The sequence below is a fragment of the Myiozetetes cayanensis genome, unplaced genomic scaffold, assembly GCF_022539395.1.
Source record: "Myiozetetes cayanensis isolate MyiCay16 unplaced genomic scaffold, myiCay2020 scf1, whole genome shotgun sequence".
In the NCBI taxonomy this organism is placed as follows: Eukaryota; Metazoa; Chordata; class Aves; order Passeriformes; family Tyrannidae; genus Myiozetetes; species Myiozetetes cayanensis.
The window spans coordinates 93,048,264-93,063,824 of NW_026086604.1; the positions used below are offsets into that span (position 1 = coordinate 93,048,264).

General features: G+C 43.9%; 1 protein-coding gene across 3 annotated transcripts in view; it reads left to right on the forward strand.

Moving 5' to 3' along the window:
• Nucleotides 1-2,200: 2,200 nt before the first annotated feature.
• Nucleotides 2,201-15,561, forward strand: part of SALL3 (spalt like transcription factor 3) — a 23,675-nt gene continuing 10,314 nt past the window's right edge. For all 3 annotated transcript variants that reach the window (XM_050308456.1, XM_050308465.1, XM_050308474.1), the window contains exon 1: nt 2,201-3,854. In XM_050308456.1, the coding sequence (XP_050164413.1) occupies nt 3,776-3,854 (79 nt within the window). In that variant the 5' untranslated portion in view covers nt 2,201-3,775. The remainder of the gene's footprint in view (nt 3,855-15,561) is intronic.

Genomic DNA, 15,561 nt, shown 5'->3' on the forward strand with positions numbered 1-15,561 from the left:
TTAAAGACGGGATTATTTAATTTTCCACTTAAAGATTCTCTCACGTTCCGTAAAATCATATTAATTTTCAATCATTTTAATTCTTACAAAGGACAGAGTTTGGGGTTTATAACGCTGTTAGTGAGCTGCCTTTTTTTTTTCTCCCCCCCACATCGCACTTTTAAAATGCACTTCAATAAATGGTCTGCTGCTGGGGGAACTATCAGACACTGAGCCACTAGAAAACGTCTAAGTTTAGGGGGTTGGAAAAAAAAAAAAGTTGCCTCAGCAACAGCAACAAATCCTTTCAAAAGATGACTGGATGAAAATTGACACACTTCTGGTACTATTGCAATTGGGGGAAAAAAGTGCATGGGCAAGGGTAAACTGCGTCCTCTCTCATTCCGGGTAAATGTTTCGGTCACAAGGAGTAGCTAAGCCTCTTCACATAAAGCAAGTCGGGAAAAAAAAAAATATCCCTCTCGGTTTTTGAAGGGGAAGCCCTAACTCCAACTCCCCCTCGCGGCTGCGGTGCTGGCTGAAGGTTACTTGAACGCCCGCTCGCTTTCACCTGCCCTCTGCCTACAATATAATGCAGCATATACACGCGCGCGCGACGTGTTATTCGTGTGAGCCGAATGCAATAACTCCCTACATCTGACGGAAAAAAACCCCATGCTCAATTAATGGGCTCGTCCCCTCCCACTTCATATTAGAAAATTGCATCGGATTTCAACCATCACGGTTGTCTCCGGATATTTTAAACGAGACACGCTTAGTGCGACCAAACTTTCATCGAGGATTGATGCACGGAAAGAAGATGCATTAGAATTTATAGACAGTAAACAAGTTTTTTAATTATAAAGCGGGCAATCACTGCGAGGGGTGTCGTGTATACGTCTCGCTAAACGAAGGACAGAAAAGTACACTCGTCTAACACCAAAAAAGCCATTGATCTGGCGTTTCAGTGCTGTTTCCCTTAAGGGTCGTGCCCGTTTCTAACGAATACCTGCCCCACAGAAATCGCTGATCTTATGCATGGGAGCAAACTATCCCAAGTGGCCTAAACTCTCGCCTCTAACTTTATTTAGTTTGCCTACCAACATAAAAGCGGGGAATGAACCGAAAGCCCAGAGACAGGGTATCAGAGCGCACGAGATAAAGGGAGCTATCAGCAGGGAAAGTTTACATAGAGAAGGCTCCCAAAGAAGCCGGGGTTAGTGTGTTTTAAGGACTAGGGCTGGATTACACGGGCTGGGGTGGGGGTATTAGGAGGAAATCCCTTTCACTGATCCCCGGCCCCATGCGCGGAGCTGCCCGCCTCCCTCCCGCGCCCGGCAAGGTGGGCTGCGCCTGCGCGCCCCTGCGAGGGCAGGGGCAGGGGCCGCGGCCGCTCCGCCGAGCGCGGCACGGGGCGGGGGTCGGGGGGGGAGCAGCGCGCTAGGGCCGGGGCTGCGACTAACAGATTAAAAAAAAAATTAAATAATAAAATAAAAAGAAAAAAAAATGAGGCAAAACCACCAAAACAAAGCAAAACGGCGGAGGGGGTCGCAGGATGAGCCCCCCTCCCCCGCCCCGAAAGCACACATGCACAGCACGGCGCGGAGCTGCGCGACAGGGCGATGCGCGCACTGCGGGCCCCTGCGCGGTGCGGCGCGGCGCCGATCGGCGACGGTGGGGTACATCCTAGCGGTGGCTGGCTGCCATGGGAGCGGGCTGGCCGCGCTCCCCGCCCGCCCCGGCCGAAGGGGAGGCGGGCAGGGACGGCCACGGGAAGCCGCAACTTGTGGCGGTGGCCGCGGAGAGGGAGCTGCTGCGCGCCGGAGGGGCCGCCCGCCTCCCCGGGGGACGGACGGGGCGGGAGGGACGCGGGTCGGCGGGACGGGGCGGGGGAGTCTAGGCCCGGTTCCGCGGTAACTTGTAATGCGATAGAGGAGAAAGCGGGGGGTTGGAGGGGAGGGAAGTCTTTCCCCACCTCCCCTCCTCACTTTTACAAAAAAAAAAAGGGGGGGGGGGCCTGGGAGAAAAGCCGCTGTTGGGAAAGTGCGTGCAGAGAGGGAGGCTCGGCGGCGGCGGGGAGTGGATCGGGCTGCGGGGCTGGGGGCAGCCCCGGCGGCAGCCCCGGCAGCGCGGCACGGGAGGCGGGGGAGGAGGAGGAGAGTAGGAGGAGCTGCCGTGTGACCCGCACCGCTCCCAAACTTGAAAGTTTATCTGCCCGAAATCAAGAGCGACCGCGGTGCGCGCAGCGCTCCTCGGCACGGAGTGGAGGCAGCGACTGGCGGAGCCGCCGCGCAAGGAACGGCTGCCGGAGCCTCTGCGAACGAGGCAAGGCAGGGGAGAGGGGATTACCCCAGCGACAACAACAACAGCCACCCCCACCCCCCAAAACTGGGAGAGGATCCATACTGTTTGCTGGAGACCAAGGACTTGCTCATCGACGCACACGCGAGCCCGCTGTCATTAGCTAAAAGGACACACGGCTGAGCCGGGGGGGGCGGGTAGGTGGGCGGAAGGGTGAGGAGTGTCACAAAAAGTCATTACAACCTGAGAGAGGGGAAAGAAACAAAAAAACTTCCTACCAATGGACAACAGGAAGTGACCACCACCACCAACGGGGAGTCTCTGCTTGGAGAAAGAAGCTGCAAGACAAAGAAGAAGGAAGGAGAGGTGAAAGACAAAACTGCCCAAGGTCTTCTGCGTTTGCGTGCGTGCGCTTTCGAGAGAGAACAAAAGTCAGCAGGGAAGGGGAGACAGAAAGAGCGACGGAAAAGGAGACAGGATGGAGGAAGAGCTAAAGACAAGTATGTGAAGATCAAGAGGAAAGAGCAGAGCAACGCCGAAAAAGAAAGCACACTGAAAAGAAAGGAGAAAAGAAAAGGCTTACACAAAACTTTCTTTTCCTCCTGGGAAGAAATTACTCACACGCACACAGAAATCAGATGCCTCAGATGCCTTGCAGCTCAACTTCTGGGGAAAGGGAGACCGAGAGAGAAGAGAACGCAGAGTGATGTGAAGAAAGGCGAGGGGGGTGGGGGGAGAAACCCGAAAGAAAGCAAAGCAAAAGAAACTGAGAGACGGGGGGAAGAAAGAAGGACAGACAGAAAAGCGAAGATCGTGACCTTTCCCAACAAGTGAACCTTGCACATATGTTGTGTAAAGTGTGTGCAAAACAGATTCCCTTCTGCGTGGTGCGTGTGTGCTTCGCTGCTCCTGCTGCTGCTGCCGCTGCCGCCGCCGCCGCTGCCGCCGCCGCGGTCGGTGCCTCTCGCAGGCGGCGCTGCCGGCGCCGGGGAGACGCATCATTTGGCGGAGCGAAGCGGCTAATTGCGGAGCCCCGTCCTTCATTTACATATGCAGCCTGAGTCCGCTGGAGCCGCGCCAATCCGCGCTCGCCCCCAGCACCATTAATCGCCATGCATTATTCACAACCATAATTACTGAGCCCCATGCGCGCTGCGCGCAGCCGCCCCAGCCCGCCGCCCCGCGCACACCCCGCCGCTCCGCGCACACCCCGCCCGGCTCATCCCCCGCTCGCTCACCCGCGCACTCATTCACTCACTCCCAGTTTGGCTGTCTGGTTAGCCTTGCCTTTTTTTTTTTTTTTTTTTTTTTCCCCGTGGTGTTACCTTTTCTGTTATTTGTTTGGTTTGTTTTGCAACTCGACTTTTATTTGTGAACAGTTATTTCCAACCCCCAGCCCCCCTTCCCTCGTTCCCAATTCCTCCCCCCCTCCTTTCCACCTCCACGTCGCTGATGCCTCTGCAAAAAGCAGAGTCAAGACGGCTCAGTTAGCAGCATGTCTCGTCGAAAGCAAGCGAAACCTCAGCATCTCAGGTCGGACGAAGAGCTGCAAGCGGAGGTAGTTTCTGAGCACGGTAAGGGCTCCTGGCGCCTCTTTCTCCTCTCTCTCTCTTTTTGTGAGTGTGTTTCGGATGGAGATAGGTGAATTTATGGTGATGGTGAACATGGGAGCGCAATCGCACTGCAGCGGGAGAATGGGAATTAAAGTAGCTGGGGGAAGAAGCAGCGGAACTGAGAAGTTCGCAGTTTAGCCAAGTTTCTGCAGCCCACCCCCTGCCTTTAACCAGCCCTCCCAGCAGCAACCTCTCGGCCTCCCCAGCGCTTTGATCGCGGCTGGGCTCGGCGACGGGGTCGGCCCTCCCTCCCTACTCACCCGGGCTCCACCAGCTGCAGGAGCGGGCGCCCCGGAGCAGCGCCTGCCTGCTCCTGCTGCGCTCCCTCGCCCTGTGTGACTGGGTACCCCTTTTTTCTCCCTCCTGCTCCCTCCCGGGGGAGGTCGGAGCGGACAGAAGCCATGTTCCCCTTGCCCCGCCGGCAGGAAAGTTGGGACGGACGGGGCCGGGGTGCCCTGCGCGGGGCTGCAAGGGATCCCGCGGGCGGCCGGGCCACGGGGCAGCCCCACCGCGGCCGCTGCCAGGGGCTGCCCCCGTCGCCCCGGGTCGCCCGCGCAGGCTGCGGGGGCTGCCCCGGCAGGGGCGGGCAGGACCGCTCGGGTGCGCAGGACCAGCGGAGTTGGTTTCATTATTTTCGAGAAGATTGAACTGCAGTTTTTCGCCTCCACCCCCCCGCCCTGAGCTACCTTTCCCCCTTCGCCTCCTGGCTCTGCTGCGACTGTAATTATTATCAGTGGTAGGTGACACGGAGTGCCACCACCGCCACCAGCCCCTGTCGCGCCGGCTGCAAGCTGTGGGGAAGGGTTATTTTCTCGCCCATCCGCCATTCCTCGCTCCGTCCCCACACGCAGGCACACGCACACTTGCTTTTATGCATCTGGGTTGCCAGGCGGCTCGTGAACAAGTGTCCAAAGCTGGAGAGACTTGGATCACGCCTTATTTCCACTTTTCTGTAATTTTATTTTCGAGAAGAGGGCTGCAGGGTTTTCTTCTTCCTTTCTCTCTCTCTTTTTAAAATTTTTTTTAATTTTTGTTTTAATTCTCTTAGTAGTCTCTGGCAGTGCAGCGCGCAAAGGTACGCTGCAGCCCATGCTCGCTTCTCCTGGGCTAAGTTGAAAGCTTCCACTTGAAAGTTTTTCTTTTCCTCTTTGCAGAGAGCCCACTGCTTTCTTAGTTTTTCTTGTATGTAGCAAAGCAGGAGCCCCAATGTTTTCGGCTTTCTGTGTAGGCCCCTTGCTCCACTGTTTTATCCCCCCTCTCCCTCCCTCCGAAAAGGAAAAAAGTCCTTCTCCTTCTTTAAAACTATAATTACTCTTAAGTTGCATCTGTGGGGAGAGAAAGGCAGCAAAGTTGAAGCCTGAGGAGGATTTTGACTATTGTATCCGAACTTTACAGCCCTGAAGCTTAAGGCAGCGTGAATCCACTTCATCAGGTTAAAACATCTGTCAGACTGGCAAATTGTTAAGCCTCCTGCTCCTTCCCAGGGTATTTGGGGAGGCAGAGAGTGAGTCCCACTGCTAAGGGGGCTGCCACTGCTCTAGGAAAACCCACTTGGGTATTGACATTAACAGGCACACGGAGAAATGCTTCCTTCTGTCACAGTGGAGGAGCAAAGCAGTGCATTTTCAATTTTTTTTTCCTTAGGAAACTGTGATCGTGTAAAATAAATTAGTACAGGCAAGCAGATGAGAGTTAGTATTTTATTATGCAAGGAAGATTTGTTGAGCCCATCTCTGTTGGTGTGGGTTCTAGGTCTAAGAATTTATCATAACCATTATAAACTTTTACATGCTCTGAATCCATTTCAATACAGGAAAATAAAACCCCACTACTTCATTATGACACTCCTGGCAAGTTAATAAATTGAAAAAAATTGTTAAACTAGGTTTTTGTTTTGTTTTGTGAATCTTATCTATGTAGCCATGTCACCCGAGATTAGAACAAGAGATATGCTAAAAAGAAACGCTTGCATATGGTGGGTAGATTAAGGACAAAGAATCTTTTTGTCATGGAAATGTTTTTTTTTTTTTTCCCTTTTTGGGGGGGTTTTGTTTTGTTTACTTCATCACATAGAATTTCTCACACTTGGTTTGTTTTGTATTGCCCTCAATGACTACATGATCAAATGAATGGATTTATTTCTGCCGAATGAGAAAGACAGTCTTTCCATCAAAAGGACTACATTGCATCCCAGTGAGGAATTTTAAAGCGTTATTATTGTGGTCCGTGAATAGCACAAAATCGGCTTTCACAGCAGCCCTAAAATGCAAGTGTAAATACTTTTCAGCCTTAGAAGGCTGTTATCGAAATGTGCTATGTTTCCTTTTATTAAAACATATTTTAATTAATAGAGTGAAACCCTTGATAGTTAACAATTAACAAGCTGAAGTAGTGGGTTTGCACTCTCATTTGAGAAATGTGAACAAGGTGGAGACAGGCTACAGGAGCAGAGGGCTATCTAGTGCACATTAGTGTAATGTAAATCATTTACACGTTATATTAGGAAGCCTAACGATACTTGAAAGCAATTTTATAGGCCAGATATAATGAGAGCTTCAAATCTGGTGAATTAGAACACTTCTTGTTGTCAAGTCAGTGTCCTTCGTTTCTGTTCACAGCTGTAGTCAAGATATTGCTACAGTTCCTGAGTGTATTTTGCAACAGGCCAAAAATAGTTTGCACAGTGCAAGAATATTTGTCGTTTTTAGAAAGCAGGCTGTTTAAGCAGTATTATTTGATTCATGTGGCCTTTTCACCAATTTTGCTATTTGTCTACAAAGGAGTTAATGCAACACCAAGCAAATGAAATTTATTCTTTATTTATTGAAATCATGTTTATTACCACCTCAAAATAGATTTTATAAAACGAACCATTAAAAAATTAATATCCAAAAAAGTAATCCTTGGAGTGTAGAGACATTCATAGTAGCACCCTGGCAGTTTGGGGTGCAGAATGGAAGATAAACATTAGGCTGAGTTTTATGTTGACTGGTCACACCATAACTTTCATGTTAATGTTATCACAGAAGTTTTAGAATTTAAACAAATAATTTTATAGCCAGCTTGGGCTACAGCATAATAACTGCATTCAAACAAGGCAGTGTTATGGTGGTGAGAAAATCTGTTGGAAATCTGAAGATAATTAGGAATGTCTTCAACTACGGATATACACTCAAAATTATTTGAAATTATTTGTTCAAAGTGAAATGCTAAGAATATATTTTTTAATAATTTTGAAGGGAAGTGTTAACAAACAGCTGATGATATATTTCTTGAACAGTTGCACTGTAGAAGAGTGAACAAAAGGTACCTATTAAAAAACCCCCACGCTTTGAGGTTGCTAAATAAGAAGATCTGCTGGAAATCATTTAGAAACAGCAGCACCAGGACTCAGATGACTGTCTGTAGAATACAATAATCTCAGTTTCTGAGTAAATGTAAAGCATTGTAATAGCTGGAATTACATTTCTGATACACTTGCCTAATTCAACAGATTACAAATGAATCTGAATTGTAGATACAATGCACATGTTTCAACTCTGACTACTTTTAAATTAAATCACAGACATAACATTTGTATTTTTAAGGTAGGGATAATAGAAGGGGGGGAGGTTGGTTGTTTTGTTGGGGTTTTTTTTTGTAATGCTGAAGAGTGATTCTTAAGAGTGTGCAGATGAGGTTCTGGTAAGGGTGATGACAAATGATGCTTTGGACTTTTCTATGTGAAGTTTCTGGCAAAGAAGTATTGTCGTTTAGCCTGAGGTGGAAGAGATCACCTTATAGTGAACTGTTAAAGACAGTTTTCTAATGTGCCTTTTGCAGTAATTTTTTTTAAAATACTGGTCTTCTTTTTCCACCCACACCTCAATACATACAGCATAGACTAAACTAATTGATCTTTTTCATCCTGGTGAAGTGGGATCGGGCTGTGGAGTTTTGGGCAGTTTCATGACTGCACTCGGTATTCTTCTGAAGTATCTCCACAGGCACACTTGCTCAGCTCCAGCAAGCGACACAGTTCAGTATGTAGCAGCCAGCTTCACATGTGTTCATGTGCTCACTCTATCTGCATATACAGAGGCTTAAAACACATTTTGGGGGGACATTCCTCCATGTAAAATAGAGGTTATTCTCTATTGCTTTGACACTGTTGCATTTTAAACTTGGTAAGTCGCAACCAGCTGTCAGTAAAACTTAAAACTTGGTGATTTTTGCAAACATTTGTTCTGAGGCAAGTGTAAGAGAGGGCTTTTTGTTTTGAAAAATAAAGGCCAAATAAGTATCGCTATAAATTGTGCCTTTGATGAGAAATGATGATTGAAACTTTATATAAATACTTTTGTTATTACAGTAGAAGCTTAACATTTGAACTATGTAAAATCTATATTTGTGTAATTTTAAAAATACTCTGCTTTGAATTGTGTTAGGAATAGAAAAATATTTGGAATAATAAGGAAACTATAGTAATCAGCCGATTTGTTGATGTATGTATAACAATGAAAGTAGACAAAACTGGGTCAGATTTTATCTGGTGATGCTGGTCTTGAAGTGATCTCCTGAGGTAGACATTAAGACTCTTTTGCTCAGAGTGGGAGGGAGAAAATTTTGAAAGGTGTGTTGGTTAAAATTATGTGTAATTAAGCTATTACTATGCATACATTTAGCTGTTGAAAATTACTTTTCCTTAGCTTAGAGAGGGGAAAAGCTACAACTCAAAAAATGTGTGGCATTAAAAAAAGAGTAAAAATAACCTAATCAATAGCAAGTAATAGTGCCATCTGAAAAATACTCTGAGTCTTTGGGAAGATTTTCTGGGTATCTCTCCTTCGTTTGATTTGTTGACTGCCAAGCATGGACAAGCATATCTGTTGACAGTCCATCATTAAGGGCATGAGTCAATCACTTTTGCTGATAATAAACCAGGTCTGACATGACATTAAAATAGTTAAGTACTGACACATTTTCCAAAATAAAGCATGTAAAAATAATTTCTTTCATAGTCTTGTATTTGTAAAATAAGAGTAATTTTCTGTATCTTTTTTCCAGAGGAAGCACAAGTAAATCTAGTTCCAACAGTAAATTCATATTGAATTGTACATATGAATGTAAATCCTCTTTCCTTTGCACTCCAAAAATTTCCCACTTAATGTAGTGGTGTTTTCCTAACTAAATGTTTTCCATTAATACAAAAAAAGGGGGTTTAGGCCAAAATGTACTTTTAGGAGCTGGTTCAGTTGTAGTGCTGTCAGACCTAGAGTACCTTTCTTCTTACCAAGGAAAAACTTTTCAAAATCGTGAAAGCCAGAAAAATAGTTGTTTATAAGGGTAATAGAAAACCACAAGGCAACACATTAAAAAAATGCATTTAAGTTGAAAAGTGAAAAGGTAGAGGACTAAAGAGAGAGGACTTTTTTATTATTGTGGGATAAGATAAATCTTTACAAAATTCTCTTCTGAAATTCTTGCTGCCGCTCTCTAATACTGGTGTGTATGGCGCGTTCCCTCTCCACCCCTCCCCAGTTTCGCCATTCCACACCCTCCCCGCCCCCGAAAAAACCTGAACCCTATCACTGTTTGCAAAAGAAACACCAACAAAATTTCCAAACTTTTGAGCCAGAGAGCGAGGCGCACCGAAGTAACTCGGGCAGGCTGTTGACCTCCTGCAGTGGCCGCCGGGCTGCGGGCCGGGGTGGGTGCGGGGGGCGCGGGTGGGCGCTGCGCGGGTGGGTCGCGCCGTGCCGCGCCGCGGGCTGCTGCCGGGAGCCCGGCCTGGGAATGCCGGGGAGAAGGTGCGATCGCGGAGTACCAGAAAGCTTCCCCAGGCCTCCGCTCCCTGAGGGTGGGTAGTTAGAAGTGCTTTGACAAGGCTTGCTGATTTAACCTTTGCCTGCTTTGCCCTGCCAGGGGTGGCCACTAGATGTCAAGCTCATAATACAATTAGTACATCTGTGCAGTTGACCTTGGCAGCACGGCTTACCACTGTTCTGTTAAGTGTTAACACTGAATTTGAGTGTTAACTAGAGATCCCTCGGAGTTTGCTACATGCTCTACAGCTTATCAAATGCCCATCTAGTTCAGCACAAGTGTTTACAGTCCTTAAAGAAGGGAAAAGGTTTCCGTTTGTGAAGCCCAGCATCTTGAGCTGCTTAATTAACCCTGCAGGTGCTGCCGTATTTTTGTTTCAGTTAATCAAAACCGACTCGTCATTCAGAGTTTGAGGAGATCCCTTCTCCCGGTGCCATTTGATAGTTTTCATTTAGGAATTTGTTGATGTTGTAATGTCCCCAAATCTGGAAATGATGAAAGTTCATGGATTTGTTTAGATCATTATGTGCTTTGCTATCCTGTGCAATACTGCAGTATATGGAACAGTGAAAGGCCAAAATGACTGACCTGCACAACTGGCATTGAATCACTTCAGGTTTGCTCTTTCAAGCACTCCTGATTGTGAATAATTTTACTCAAAGGAGTACTGTCACTGAGTCCAGGACTTGTGAGTTCAGTTTTGAGTTACTTAGGAGATGCAGGATTTGGTCCTCACATCAGCTTCTCTTCTTGCGAGCCTTCTAACACAAATTTGTCAGTGTTTCTGTGCTTGTTCAGAGAGTGGCTGGCTTCATTCATTCATGCAGGGTTAGGAGTTACATAGTTTAAGATGTAGTTAGTGATACACTTTTCAAAATAGGAAAGCTATGCAGAATTTATCGTGTTCCTTCTTTTTTCTAGTTTATTTGTTTTGGTTTGTTTTTTCAACGTCTGTTTCATCTCAGCTGTGTTAGGAGCATTGACCTCGGTGTTTTTTTTTTTTTTTTTTAAATTCGGATTCCCAATAAAAGTTGATGCGTTCCAAATAAAGGTGGTTCCTACAACCATCATCATTATTTGTACACAAATTCTTTACAACCCGAAATTGATGGATACATGTCATAACAGCCAACCAAATAGCTGTTTATATAATTTTGAAAAACATAGCACAGGTCCTATTTAATATGATACCTTGCACAAATACTACAAACAATTTGTGAAGCTTGCATCTGTTCCACATCTGCGTCCACAGAGAAAGACACCAGTGTTTGAGATACTGAAGTGCTTCACTGAACAGATTAGAAACTGCGAATGTTTTAACCAGAGTACAGTTAGTGCCTGTGCCACAGGTGGCTGTTACTTAACAAATTCTGAGATTTAGGCTACTGAATAGATCAAACCGAGTGTGCCAGGTCAGTACCGGGTTTTGCATAGCAAGAGTGCCCTCCACCGTTCAAATCCATACTAACAGTTTTTGTGGTCTGAGAAAAGGGACAGAAAATTTTTCTTTTGAGTCTGGAATTTCTTCTACATTGTTAAACACAGTAGGGGTCTCTATTTGTCTCCTCCTGTTTCACAGCTTGGGCTCAGTATGTGATAATTCATCTTTCTTTATGGGATTCAAAGCTATCATAAAGAGTTAAAAAGAATTAATTTGCAAGAAAATAAACGTGTTCTAACAATTTAAGAAAACTTTCTTTAAAAGCGCCATCAATTGTAAGAGATGATAGAGCTAAAGAAAAAGTAATACTGTTCTTCTCCAGGTTCAATTCGTTGCCACAAGGCTACTGCTTCCAAATTAATATGATTTTTAAAACAAATTTGTGGTGTTTTCTCAGTATATTTTCTTCCTTTATTGGGTCTGTGCTTAGGGAAAAATAAGTTTGTGTATTCTGATGATAGCAGTAGTAAATACTTGTCCTGTACCAGTGCGCTAGGCTCAGAGTTTTATTTATAATAATGCTTATTTAAATAGACAAGAATGCTGTGAAATGCACTTTGAAATCATTATTGGATTTGCATGTGAGAGCATTTTATACATCTGTCTTCATAGTTAGCAGACATTTTAGCTTTAGCTGATGCTAACAAACGCAGTTTTTCCTGAAACTTCTTCACAGTTTGTACACTGCTTTTCAGTGGTTTTTTAATCTTCCTGAAAGAAATTACTACATTTAGAAAATATTAATTTACTCTCAATTATGCAGCTCAGAATGTAGACATAGTAGTAATTCATACAACACTTTTTCATGCTTTCATTTGTATTATTTTGTATAATCTGAAAGGAAGCTTCAGAAAATATTTTACTCACATTCGTTGGATTCCTTTTCAAGGCAGTTTTGTTTGAATGCTTCGGGAAGGTATTTAAAATAGGAAGCATTTAAAATAGGTGCAAGCTTTAGCAAATGTTGATTCTCATAGTTGATTTTATCCAAGTGTCTAGAACTGATTTATGATGGGACAAAATTTAAAGATTCTGGAGCAAAGGTGAGACATAGTGGTTGGTCAAGGCTTTTTCCAGACTGGAAACAGCCCTAAAAAAGTGGGCATTTAATAAGCCGTATATGTTTTCACTATTAACCTGACTAGCATGTGATGTTTAATTTAAGTCTGTTTTACAAAAGTAGATATCAGCATTTTTGAAGCATCATTTCATTATAGTTTCTCTTGCACATCATGCAAGAGGCTTTCCTCTCACACAGAGGAAAAAGATATCTACCTGCAATAAAAATGCAGAACTAGTAAAGCCAGGTTTACAAATCCTGTGTGTGTGCAGGCAAAACCGGCAATTTTTTCTGAACTCTGTGCATTTCCTGACGGAAACTGAGGGACCTAGGGCACTCTTTCACCCCTCTCCCTTCACCTTGGTCACTGAGGAAGCAGGCAAACACTATCCTCCTTGCTCCAGCCTGAAAAGTGTTCATCTGGTGGGTACGCTTAGTGAGGGGGGCAGAGCAAAGCCTCCCGGCGTCAGCCCCTTGTACCCCTCTCATTGAGTCAGCAGAACACCTGAGTGGCTTCAGGTATCACCACCCCAAAGTGACTTTCTCAAAATACCTTTGTTTGAATTTCTGTGGGCTCATTTTAGGGCCAGACCTCGGTGATGCAAAGTGACAGCGCTGCTGGAGCCACCGCGGCTCTGTGGGCTGGTACCTGCTTAGGAGCTTGTCTCGGGTACCATTTGAGAGATGCTGCCTGCGATTTTTCACCTGTTTTCATAGGGTAAGCTTTACGTGCTGTAATTCGTCTTGCATCCCATAGCAGCTTCAGATTAGTCTGTTAGCTGTTAGACTGCTAATGAGAAAAAGAAAATAACTGCGAGGTTATTAGTGGCTGAGATCCTGACTGCTTCACAAAACTCCCATTCAACACCTTTTGTGTAACTAAGAACTGCAAAATTCAACCCATGTCTACAAGATTAAGCAAGTCCTCGATTAATTCCCCCAAAGTCCTTGAAAATTTTTACTGCATCACACCTTCACTGTAATAATAAAAATTTTTGTTTCTCTTCAGGAAAAAATAGAAGAAAAAAGATTAAATTCTTCACTATCTAATGGATTCAATCACTTCATAATATATCAAAAAATGAAAGCAAGCTATAAAGCATAAAGAATTATGGGAAAATGCTGCATTTTTCCACAATAGATATATTGTGTAACCAAAAAAAAAAAAAAAAAACCAACCACCAAAAAAAAACCCAAAAAAACAAACAAACAAAAAAAACAAACCAAAAAAAACCACCAAAAACAAAAATTAATTTTAGCTTGACATTTTAGGATTTAAAGTTTTTAATATTCTAGAGTAATTATTAAATTTTGGTATTGATTTCTGTCATTCATAAAGTGACTGGGTTTTAACAGACAGCAAAAGTAGCCTTTCATGTGGAATGCTTTTAAGCTATATTTCCTGTTGAAGTCAGTGAGGACTTTTACACTTCAAAAGCAACAATAAACACAGTGTCGTAGTGCTTTCATATTAGTAAGTACTACTGAAAAGCATGTTAGAAACCCCATTTGTGTGATACGGGGGCAATGCACATTTGTCCTATACACACGTTTATTAAAAAATATCTATCAGTTGTAATTTTTAGTATTCCTTGTTTCCCTCCACAAGTGCTTGTTTGCATGACTAGTTCATAATCTTTCAATCCTGTTAATTTTAGTGGTGTTTCTAATGTGAATAAAGGCTACTCATTTTAGTAGGACTTACTGGATTGATACCATAGTCTGTCATTCTGTGAAGCATCTTTGTAGCCTCAGTGTGCTGTGCAGGAAATGTACCATCATCTATGGCAAAGCGGCATTAACTTTGGTGCCATCTGTGTCACCTGCTTGCCTGCTTGTCTAAGAAAGTGAAGCTTTGAGAGAGATCTGTTTTATTTTTAAAGAAATATCAAAATAATTTATTCTAAATGGACAACACTGTGGTGAGATTCTTTGTATGTCTAGTTTGAGATTGACTTGGGCAGAAAAAACCAACAAACTAGCAACTCCTTAGCATTGTTCTCTAAAATATTTTTCAAAAGCAGTCCTTGAATATTTCAAGGCAGATAGATGATGAGATGAATGAACTTGGATTGGACATTTGAAAAGTGTTCTTGCTATTTTCATGGCATAGGAGTTGAGGGAAGAAATAAGAAACAGAGCTGTAGGTCCCCACTTAGTTTAGGTGCAAACTTGGTCCCCCTGAGACAGTACGAAACCAGTTATTTAATTCTTTGAGAGTAGAGCTGAGTAGTGATTATTCCAAAAAACCTATACAGCTGTGTTACTTGTGTACTTTTCTGCAAGTTATATTTCAAATGCCAGCAGTCATTTCTTTGAGTTTACAAATTAGTACACTAGCCTGCTTATTATCTTGACATGCTGAGCAGGTCCTTATCGATACCTCCTGGCAGTGGGCACCAGTACTTAAAGTTTCTTTGGAAAGCTTACACATTACACATATTAGCTTTGACATACAGAGATCATGACACTGTCTTCCAGTGCAGAAAATAATACCTGTTTTGATTGTAAATGTTCACATTTGGGCTTGGTGATTACTGTAAGTGTCTGAAATAATTAGCTTGCTGGTGTTTGATCAGCTCATTCTAGATCAGAAGACAGCCATATTTGAATGACTGTATTGCCTGAATCCATCACTAATTACTTAAACCTTTTGTGCAAGGTTTGTTTAGAGAAAGCTCTCCTTAAACAAAAGAATAGCAATATATAGATAAAAACCTGGAAGAGGAGCTGCAGCTTCTTTTTAGAATCAATCCTCCTTTGCACCATGCCTTAGTAGCAGCATTAGAAGTAGTAGTTGTTGTACTAGTAATAATAATAGGCAATAACAAAAACAACAGCAACTCTTACCCAGACTGCCAAGATTTGGAAATAAACACTGCAAAATCTTCCCAGTGAAAGTCTTAGGAGAGACATGGTCTTCCCGTGCGAGGACGGTACTAGCAATCAGGGAACTCAGTAGATTCTGAATAAGGACCGAGGGTCAGGCCTCCTGACTTTTAAAATGTAAATCTGTAATGTAAATAAGGATTTGTTAAAGTTGTCTTAGTTCAGAAGGACTCTGGAGTGAGGCAAGGGTGTTGGGTGTTGTATGCCTCGCTGGTCTGTACTCTGTGTGCTTTCACTTTGCAAAGCTGAAGTACGGACTGAAACTGTGCTTTGGAAGCCTGCTTTTTCACTTAACTGATTTTTGGAGGCTTTGGGTTTTTCAACATATGCCTTAAGATACCTATGGGCAGTATGCTCCTTTTCTGTGGTGAATCATGTTATCTTCTGTGATATTTTTGTAACACAGAGTGATAGTTTTTACAGAAGGTTTTACCATAAGGATTAGTCTAGTATTGTCTAGCAACAGCTACATA